This window comes from Hyperoodon ampullatus (genome assembly GCF_949752795.1).
Source record: "Hyperoodon ampullatus genome assembly, chromosome: X".
Classification (NCBI taxonomy): Eukaryota; Metazoa; Chordata; class Mammalia; order Artiodactyla; family Ziphiidae; genus Hyperoodon; species Hyperoodon ampullatus.
The window spans coordinates 13,742,458-13,753,839 of NC_136913.1; the positions used below are offsets into that span (position 1 = coordinate 13,742,458).

The 11,382-nt window shown below is 39.4% G+C and overlaps 1 protein-coding gene across 1 annotated transcript; it reads right to left on the reverse strand.

The window, feature by feature from the left end:
* Positions 1-539: 539 nt before the first annotated feature.
* On the reverse strand, positions 540-10,220 carry PIGA (phosphatidylinositol glycan anchor biosynthesis class A; the record flags this gene model as incomplete). Its single annotated transcript, XM_079727804.1, has 5 exons — positions 540-806; positions 3,893-4,099; positions 4,256-4,388; positions 5,146-5,278; positions 9,503-10,220. 5 exons carry the CDS (start codon positions 10,218-10,220, stop codon positions 540-542), a joined length of 1,458 nt encoding a protein of 485 aa, XP_079583930.1.
* Positions 10,221-11,382: the final 1,162 nt, after the last annotated feature.

The following is an 11,382-nucleotide window of genomic DNA, read 5'->3' on the forward strand; positions in this document are numbered from 1 at the left end:
CGCTGACAGCCCATTTTACTCAAAAAACCTGCTGATTATATGGAACACTTACTGAGCATACCCAATAAAAGTTTAAGAACACGACTTAAGTGTCTAATAAATGTAGTATGAACACAACTTAAAATAGTTCACAGAGTTGTTGTACTTCCCTAAAGAAAACTTGTAAACATCTGGTGAATGTCTGATTAATGGTAGAACATTTAAAACTGGCCAAAAAATGCCCAGAAAACGTTTGGCCCTTCAGCACCCAAAGCTCCCAAAATATAACGTTAAAACATCTCTGCTAGAGGGATTTCAGTAGTCTGAAAAATTGCATACCTGAGTGGCTTCAATGTTCTCTCCCAAATTTTAAATAAGTGCAAGGAGTTTCTACACTCAGGAATTGCATAAGTGTTTATCTTTCCTCAAAATAAAACACGGAATGATAAAGAGGTAGCATAACTTACTATTAACTTTAAAAAGAAAAAAAGCAAGGTTATTTTCAATAGTCTTAATAGAACTATTACAAGTGTTTAAAATCTCACAATCCAGGCTTTCTTCTACCTGGTTTTAGATACCTCATTGTTCTCGTCCACCTTTTTCCTGTAAGGATACTGATGAGTCCAGGCACCCTTTGGCCCTGTGGCATCTACTGCAACATCGATGATAGAATCTGGAGTCACCCATCTCAGGAAAATGAGGAAGAACAAGTTGAATACAGCCAACAAAGCAAAAATGCAGCCTGTCAAGTGGCCACATTGAGAGATGAGTCTGTCCAGTCGTTTGTCCATCGGTAACATAGCTTCTGCCGCCACGTGGTCATACACCTGGCGGGAGAGAGCCGAGAATGAGCACCGGGAGCCACAATAAACAACGACCTGCACAGACCAGGAGTGCATTAGAGATGTCAACAGAAGGCGCGCACATTTCACTGCTGTTACAGAAATGATGTGATGAATGAAACTGATTACACTACGTATTGCCATTTGAGTCAACACTTATGGAGTGCCTATTCTGGACAGAACACTGGGGTATGTATACCGTGTGGTACAAAGATGAATCTACCACGGCTCCTGTCCCCTAGGGGATCCCCACCAATATTTAACCAACTATGAGAATTCCAAAGTCCTGAGATGCTGGAGCGGCTTTTCGGGCCACCTGTCGAGGCCATATTTACTTCAGCAGTGACTCCCCAAGCAGGGAAGAAGGACTGGCCCTTTAAGATTCCTTGACTCAACTACCATCAGAGAGTTACAATCTAGTGTGCTTCTGGGTACAGAGAGGCTCCTCTTTCCACAGCCAAGTGACGCCGTGTTGCTGAGCACAGATGGGGAGAATATACAGAGACATTTCACGGATTCCAAGTAAAAGGAGCACAAAGAGATGGGGGAAGTTTTGGTAGATGGTACAGGTCAAACAGTGGCAAACAAAATAAAGTTTACTGCTGAGCATTGGTAGTAGGTGGCTTGCTTTCTCAAAGTATTGCTAAGCACTAAACTCTGAAATATTAAAGAAAAAAACAAAGCTCCTTGAATATACTTATTTCAAACACAAAATGGGCCGGCATTCATGTTTTTTAACTGCATTTGGGCATTACCTGTGGTCATTCTCATGTTATCAGACCTGTAAACCATCTCCTTTTGAACTCAAGAAAGTTCTGACGTGCAGAGCAAGTTCTAAAGGTCAACGGCCTCTGAAAGGTCCGGGCTGTTTTCATCGAGCTCCTCTAGCCCGAGGACATTTGGAATACACTGTAGTCAGAATTATATCGAGCGTTATGCTGAGACTGGAGAATTATAAATGAAAAAGTATGTTTCCAGCATGAATGCTGATTCCATTTCTTGATCAATTTTTCTAAATAGCAGTTAAACTAAGGAGTTGAAAGGGATCAAACATCCTGTGTGGAACAGGTAGAATTAAAAGAGCAACTACAAACTCACCCGTGTGTCCACCTTTATTTCTAAGTCAGTTAATTTATGATCTCAAGTGACAAAATAACAATTTGCTACTATGGAGAGAATGACAGGGAGGAAAATCCATTAGGGACAAGGATTAACGTTTTTTTTGGAATGTATACTATAAATTGCCAGAGTGTAAAACTGCAAACAATACAGACGTCCTACTATTACTTTAAGCCTAACTAAAAGAAAATTTGTGGTTTTGTAAAAAAACCTAATGCGCTCCTTTAACACAAGCTGACAAACTGTCACCGTAGTTCTTTGCCCCAAACTTATTATCTACAACAGCGCAAACTTCTGAGATTTACATGACGTTGATCAAGAAGGTAAAGGCACAATTACAGAGATGTGGTCCTCAATCAGGGTGGGTTTCACTGAAAAAACCTGCCGAACCAAATATCCCTGCCCACCATTCCCATATGCCCTCTGCTCCTAAAGGGTCACTTTAGAATCCAGCAGTGGGCACAGGAAGATGAACCGGACAGAGCCCGAAAAGGCTCCCGGGGCGATTCTGCCACGCGCTCCCAGCAGGTAATCAGTGCTGCGCCCCAACTTCCAAAGGAAAACAAGGAAATGTACTTACTTCATACGGGTGGTGCAACTGCAAAACTTCCAGAAAGTGGCTATCTCAGAGCTATTTCAGTCAAAACTGTTTGTTAATTGAAACTTATGTTTCAATGCAAACTGTGTATGACGATTTTTAGAGATAAAAAGAGTTTTGTTGCATTTCCATTCAAACCGGGGCTCACCTTACGTATGGGAATTTACAATTTAAACCAAGTAAGAAAGCCTTTCTGCTTACTCGGCTCCATCTTGCTCTCTACTTTGGGCTAGAAACTAGTTGCTCCACTGAATACAATGAGAGTATAAAGCACTACCTTCTCCACGCTCCCAACTGACTGTCTTTCTGGGTCACAATTTCTAAGAAGCACAGCGTTTCCATCCAGCTTGCTATGTGATAATAAGAGGCAGGAGGTAGACGAAGTCATGAGAGGTACTTAAACAAAGGGCACAACTGAGTAGAATAAATGAGGTCCTGACCTCAAAATAGGGAAGCACTTCCCACAACTGTACTCTCCCACTTCAGGGCATTAACCTATATCCTGCACCTGTCCTTTTACCAATTTTCTACTGCTGCTTTTTATTTGTGATCCTATTTCCAACATTTGTCACGTGCTTTTTGAATTCTAACTTACTATGTTCTCAATCAGCCCAAAGATGCAAAAATCCCTCTCCTGTAGAAAAATCACAGCAGCTAGCAAAAGTGACACGGGAGTTTTAGGAAGTAGCCTGGATTAAATATTTGTAACTTATAAAGTTGCCACAATCGGGCTAAGCAAAACCATACATTTTCTAATAGACCTATATGCTTTAGAATTATAAAGAGCCTCAAGAAAATGTCTAAGAGTAGATCTTAATATTAGTTTTGCCTCTAATTGTTGTGACTTCTAGAAAATTTTGTAACTCCTGCATGCCCAGTTTAATGAAAGGTCTAGATACTGCATTACTGCTATTTTCAGATGTCAAATGCAATGATTTGACTAGAAACTTAGCCTAACATATACCAGAAGTAATACAGAATTCACTTCATTTGGAAGAGACTTCATAAACTTAAGCAATAGAGCAGAAATGGTAAACCTATATAAAAGAAGCAAGTGTGGGCTTCCCTGGTGGCGCAGTGGTTGAGAGTCCGCCTGCCGATGCAGGGGACATGGGTTCGTGCCCCAGTCTGGGAAGATCCCACATGCCGCGGAGCGGCTGGGCCCGTGAGCCATGGCCGCTGAGCCTGCGCGTCGGGAGCCTGTGCTCCACAACGGGAGAGGCCACAGCAGTGAGAGGCCCGTGTACTGCAAAAAAAAAAAAAAAAAAAAAAAAGCAGCAAGTGTGTACGTGAAACATCAAGTAAGAATTCAAGACACAATCTTCAAATACCCTTCTCTTAGCATGTGACATACTTTTTCAGTTCTCTCCGCAACATTCCTCCAGGTGTAGAAAGCCTTTACGATGTTGTGGATATTTTCTGGAGACGGCAATGCTCCTGACTTCAGTTGGGAAACAGCTTTTTCCAATCCCTCACACAAAGATTTTACAGAAGGCTCACATAAAATGATAAGATTTTCTGGAAGTACTTCAGGAATTCCACCAACCCTGGTACTTACAACCTTAAAAAGAAAAAAAGAACACGTGATCCTCCATAATTCATCTCTCAGGAAAATAGACAATACCAATTTAAAAAATATTACAGACTGCATCTGATTATTTTTCAAAATACAAATACAGAAACCCCAACAATGTAATAAGCCCTCAAAGCTTTTTACCTGTAAACCACAACTGGCTGCTTCCACAATTGCCATGCAGAATGCTTCAGTAAGGGAAGTATTAAGAAAAATATGTCCTTGAACTAAGACATTTCTGACTTCTTTGTGTTCTAAGGCTCCCAAGAGACGCACTCTGATTTTTGAAACGAGAGAAAAAAGAGGGGAGTAAAAATCATGCTACGAAAGAAATACCATTTATAGGCCAAGTGTGCTACTCATATTATACTTAGATTCTTACTGCTTCTAATGTTTTCCATCTCAAAAGATTAATATCACCCAACTCTGATCTAAAAGAAAGTCATATAAAGCTGTTTGGTTAAAGCTTGTACAGCTAACATATTTCTAACTTTTGTCACACAGATCAAATTTCATCTTCTCCAAAATCAGTCTGCATTCAATGAAAATGTTAATACACTTTGATGAGTAAATGTTAAAGTGTCGTTTCTAAACAGGAAAATGTCCCTTTTAAATTGATGCTTCACATGCAGACAGCTCACATGTTAACTAAGTTACCGAGGAAGAGAAATGTTCAAATCTGTACATGCAGAGCAATTTACATGACTTGGGCCGTGCTATTTAAATCACAACTCAGTATGGCTTGAGAATCTGCAAACATTTCCGATCAAATAGTTGTTTTTTTGTGCATTCTCGGGTGCCCCAACCAGTGCCCCCTAAAGTCAAATAATGTTGGGCTAACAGAAAAAATAAAATTATTAATTCCTTAAGTAGGGTTCCCCATTTTATATAATTTTTCTTAAATAGGCCTTGCATTACATCTTTATATCAAGTACATGTAGGAGAAGCAGCCCACTTAATGCAGGCATGTAGCCAAAACCAATTTTAGGTAACTGATATTTTCTCACCCAAGACAATATGGAATCCATCAATACCTGTCATGGAGATGGTATCTTTCCCGTATTTCTTCCAAAATGACTCTCTTTGGTCCCTCTCCTCCAATTATGAAATTTAAATTGCGATATTTCTGACAGAGTTCAGGTATTATACCACTAAGCAAATCGGTCCCTGAAAACATCAAGTTGAATGTTTGAGTTATCAATAATTAACCTTAAAAAAATTTTATCAGAACTTCTGAGAATCCACTCACTTTGAAAAGTAATATTAGCTATGCCTCCCTTACTTAAGTAGAGAAACAAATTCTCTTAAACCCTTCCTGGAATGGTGGAATCGTTCACAAACTGCCAGGGGTCCCCCAAGAGTTCTTGAGGATATATACACTGACACCCATGGGTAACTTCCACACACCCAGTTCGTGGACTATTCTGCTTCGTTTCAACATTGTGTTCTAGGTTATTCACCTGTGTTTACACAACACCTACTGCTAAAAAATGGCATTTGAGGTAGCTTACATTTCAGTTAAAATTTTCTGCAGAGCAGGAGAGTTGACTGGAGATCTGGGTCTTGACCCAGATCTTTTTACGAGCAAACTCTTTGATAATGGGAATTTCCTGATAAGAGAAAATGATGTACAGACCGATGTACCTGAAGTCCAAGGTCTCTTTCACCTATAAAATTCTACCAGCGTTATGATTCTACTTCCTACTATAGGAAAGGGCTAAGCAGCAAAATATGACTGCTGCTTCTGTTTTGTTGAGAATGCAGTTTGTACAGAGGATTTTGCAGCGAACACTAGGGTATTAGCAAAATTTATAATAGTCCATCCAAATCTGCTACAGCCCACTTCCCCAGAATGACAGTGAATGAAGGTGGCAGGACTTCCACTGCCAGATCATTACAGTCTGCAGAACAAAAGGGTGCATCTTGGTCCTTTTTTTTCTTTTTAATGAAACTTTCTTATAATATGTAAATACAACCTTAGGTAATATAAAGCAGCAAAATAAATCATGCCCTACTAGTCTGAAAGTAGCAATCCAAAGTGACAGTAGTGTTGATGTTCAAGAATTTAGCTCATTAACAAGTACAAATCATACACATTCAAAAGTAAATGTAAAATAAGCCAGTTAAAGTTTAAGAAATGCATACACATACATACACAAGAACTGCACTTCTTCTATCAATCTTCCCAAATACAGGCAGATCAATTATTAAAAAGATGGCAGGAGAAATAATATATATAGGGTCATTTTTATTAAATAATTCAAAGTAGGATTTATTATGTAAACTCTGCTAGTATTTTCAAAATATGATTGCATTAGCAAACATAAATTCACATGTGGCTTTTCTGAATTATGAAAGCTTCTCATTAAAATCTTACCTATCTTTGTTTCAAGTTTATTACCAAGTCCATCAACTGGATTTTTAGATAAACCAGGTGTCTTAATGACTTTTAACAAGTAACCTCCTACAAGTCTTTCCTTCCCCTCCCTCCTTGCCCTCTCTCCCTCCTAATACAAAGGTTAAGAATCCATACTTTAAATGAAAAAAACCAAAACCCCACATATAGAGCAATAATCATAATTAGTAACAATCGCTACAATTACTGAGGGCTTACTATACCAGGCGATGGACTTTCAATGCATTGTTGTTTAATTCTGACAAGTACATTAAAAGAAACGGAACCGATTAATATTATCAATGATCTATATTATTATTCTAAGAATAAAGGTTTTTTCTCCCCATAAGAAGAAATGTTCTGGTGCCTCTAACAAGAGTCTAAAACAATGAAACGTACCAAAGGACTTTCAATTGCCATATTCTCACAAAATGGACAAGAAAAGCTCTGATCTGAAGTGCTTCTAAAGCACAGTCTAATAGAATCTTCTGAATCTATACCTAGGATAATGGTGGCTGGGCTGAGGGTGGAGGGAACAGGAGACCTTAACTCGAGAAGAGCTCAACTCAGGCTTGTCATCTCTGTTACTTACTGTGTAACCTGGGTGAGTTACTTACCCCCTCTGAGACTCAGTTTGTCTGTTACATGCAGGTAACATCTACCCTACAGTTGCTGGGAGGGTCAAGTGAGGTACTGTACCATGTACAGGCTTTTATCAACTGCAGAATATACATGTAAGTCATCATTAGCACTAGAGCAAGAAGTGGGACATGTCTGCAAATGCACGTGAGCGCTGCTAAACCCTGCCTGAGAGCAAAACAGGCTCAATGGAAGGGGGAAGAGGCCAGCGATCCTGGGTAATATGACTTTTGATTTATTCTCTCTTACTTAATACGTTCCAGCGGCCTTTGATATCTGGTCCAAATGAACACCTCCTAAAGAAATTAATGTATTAATAATTAATGGACCATTAATACAACTACTCACTTTTGGGCTACAGATGTGGCCATTCCTTCTCAGAATGTTACTTTTTGCACAGTGCCTGACATACGGAAAGGGTTTGATAAATATTTGTTAAATGACTGAATTGAGAACAGGAAAGTTGTACCTTCACTCTTTGGTGGTTAGCTCAGCTGGTTAAAATACCATAGTTAGTGAAGTAAAGGTAACAGGTTCAATCTTTGAACAGGTAAGTTAATTTTGCTCGGATCCTTGACCATGTATGCATCATATGCTTTCTCAGCTAGCTATCTCACAAAGATATATTATTTGGTGAAAAAACAAAATAGGCACATTTCTTAAGTTACAACAAACACATTATCAATATCCCAAGAGGGATTCAGAACACAGAATGCTGCTCCATTCACATCTTCTTCAAGTAAAGAATGGAAGCATTTCATTGCCGTCACCCCCAAAAATGCAGTTCAGTAGAAGTTTTCTCACCAACCTCCGCTTAGTGGATCACCGCATGGACCAAGGCTCTCCATTCCAAAGGTAAACCATCCTGACCAAGGCCCACACGTGGATTTCAGGCCACTCCCTAGTGCACTGGGACACTGCTGGTCCCACCGCTGAGCTTCATGCTGACCAAGAATCAGCTGCATTTGTCCACAAATCTGTCTGATGCCTATTATACTTGTTACAGTATTTAAATAGCACATAAATGGACAAAATGAGTTTCTGTGAAACTAAGCTGAACGGTTTAAAAAATTCAATAAAGACACAGTAAAAAAAAAAAAACCTTGTCAGATTAGGGGATATCCTGAACCACTGTATAAGATCAAAAACAAATGAAAAATCCAGAAGTACATAACTTCATATGCCCTTAGGTTCTCACCACATTTAAGAGACCCAAACTGGCAACTGTAAGTTATGCTTTTTAAAGGTGATTGTGCAAGAAAGATGATGCAGCTCAAATCAGTGGACCAGTACTCTTAAGCCTGCAGGCCTAAATCAAATTATTGGTGATTCAGTGCGTGGTAATAATATTTTGAGTAAATTAAAATATTTGAAAGGGGGGGTTTACATATTATCTTTTTAACAATTCCCCACTTTTAGTGACAATTTTGATTGCTGGACAGGTTTTCAAATACCATCCAGAAAACCATTTGTTTTGAATAACTGGACTGCTTCAGACTTTTAGTCAGCAAGGCTCTACAAATTCTACTGTGGCGTCCATGACGCGCTGCCGAGGCACTAAAACAATCCTCCTTGTGCACAGCAGACACGTACCGAGTACAAACTGGGCTAAGTACTGTACAGGAACCATCACTGAACCTCACAAGATTACCACTGCTGCCCAAATCACACAAAAGAAAAAGCTGAGACTCGGAGATGTCAAGTAGCTTGTCTTCGATCACACAGGAGGATGGAGCCAGGATCAGACTCTGGGCCATCTGACCCCCCTTTAGCACTTACGTGCCAATTCATTATTAATGTCTTATCTACGATTAAAGGAAAGAAGCAAGCTACAAAACAGTAATGTGCAGAACAAGCTCACTGACTTTGAGTGTATGCATAAAAATGACAGAAAAGCTATAAATCAAACGTTCATTAGGGTCATCCCTCAATACTACAGTTACAGCTGATCTTAGTTTTCACCCTTGTGATTTTCTTAGTTTTCAAAATATCTGCAATGAAAAGAAAGGGTTATGTGATGGTCTGGGCCCTGTACTTCCTACTGCATGTGTACGGAAACTTTCTAAAGACCTGACCTATTAAATAACATCAGGTTACTGTTTTTCCTTTTAAGTAACTATGAAAGCATGGGGGGGGGCGGGGGCTGGGGCTGGGAATAGCATTTACCACTGTTCCAGAAATTTCTTCTTTAAGATGTATAAAACATTATTAGACCCTTCTTTGCTATATTTAACGAAGTTGTTATAAAACCATAAAACAAAACAAAAAGCCCAACAATCATTATAACACAAATATTCAACAGCTTTCTATAAGGAAAAAAAGGCTGTGCAGTGCACTTGTAGCTATCATTTCATTACCTTTTCTGTAAACAAGTCTGCTGACAACAACAATAGTTATTACACTATCATGCCTTCTAAATGGGTCTGGAGTGAAGTCAGTAGGATCTACAGCATTAGGAATGACGGACACTATTTCAGGATTCAGTGCTGCTCTTAGCACAGTGTTTTCCTTACTAGTGTAAGAGACACAAATTATGTGGTTTGTGTCACAAAGAGACACAGTTAGAAGCTTGTTTGTAAGCACCGAGCTGACATCAGCAAATCCAAAAAGGGAATGGTCCGTGAAGACTGTCTGGAGGCCCATTGTCTTGGCGTGGAAGAGGGCATCATGGGCCATGGTAGAAAAGGAACTATGTGAATGGATTATCGTGACTCTCTCCCGAACAAATATGTACCTGAGCAATGGCAGACTGTGAAAGAGGGTCGTGGCTGTAGATTGGTTGTACATGACTTTCAGAGGCAAGTAATAGACTTTGAGGCCATTAGTGAGGTAACGGATGCCTTTGCGATCTCCATAAGCATGGGTGACAACTATGACCTTGTGCCCTCTTTCAATCAGGCACTGAGAGAGCTGGTAAATGTGGCCTTCCACGCCTCCCATATTTGGGTAGAAAAAGTCCGACACCATGCATATATTATGGGTACAGGTTCTACACGTGGAAAGATGTCCAGGGCTGACATGGGAGAGTGAAGCTGAGGGACGCTGGCCATGCCCACCTTCTCCTCTACAGGCCATGCTGAGATGGTTTAGGCATTAGTCCTTAGAGCAACCCAGTTAAGATATGTGTCCTCTAGTACCTGAAAGAGAGAGTAAACAGGATCTAAGCTCAGAGACAAAATACATTCCACACTCCAAATCCAGACATAAATATTCTTTTAATGTTAATCTGTTAGCTTTTCCCCTAGAAATAAAACAAAGCATATGATGAATTCATGCATTTGACAGCATTTACTTGCTTAGCACTTACTGTGTGTCATACAACAAAACTAGACTCTGCAATGTCCTTATATCTTAATTTTGCTCTAAAACTACCATTACACATAATCTTAAATAATGTTTGTTACACCAAAGTATAGAATACTTTGCCATGTTAACAAACCAGTTCATTCAAATCATAAAACATATGGCTCTTTACAGAAAAGGTTTGCTAACCCCACTTTAGAGCTTAGCCATTGACTCAATGAATCTCATCAAGTTCGCTAGTATTAAGTCTGTGGTTTACACTAAAATATACCTGGAGTTAGAACTGTCTTTTGAGAGCAGCTTTTTAAAGTGTCACCTGTAGCACATGCCACAGACCTTATTTTCTCCTTCCTTATTCAAGAATGGCGATAATCAAACCGCTCCCCTCATTTTCTTAAACTTTCAGTTATGTATATTTTCCCTCCATGAGTGTCCCTCCCTTCAGTTTGGAATCGAAAGATAAAAACTAAACTAGAGACGGGCTGGATCTGGAGCCATTTTATACCTCTAAAGTAGAAAATGTTCAGCTCAGAGGTCCCCGAGATCATCAGCGCAAAAATCATCAACTCAATATTCAGTATGATTACAGATTCTTAGACATTTAAAGCTAAAGAGAATCTTGGAAAGTGAGTGAAACTCCTTCTCAGCTTTACAAATGAGATTTCCATGCCTCCAGAAACTCAATTATACAATGGGAAGGCATCCTAAAGGTCTGAGTTTGATTTCACCGCAAACTCAGAAAATGCGAAGTAACAGCTTGTGCAAAGTCTGTTCTCTCCAACCAAGTCATGTTTATTTTAAATATTGTCTCAGAAATACTCAATGAGTGTTTGTTGAGCTGAATTGGCTAACTACAATTCAATATTACCAAATCATAAGATTCTTCAAGTCTGTACTTTTGAGTGGCTTCACTAACGTTTTCTTACTGTGGTTT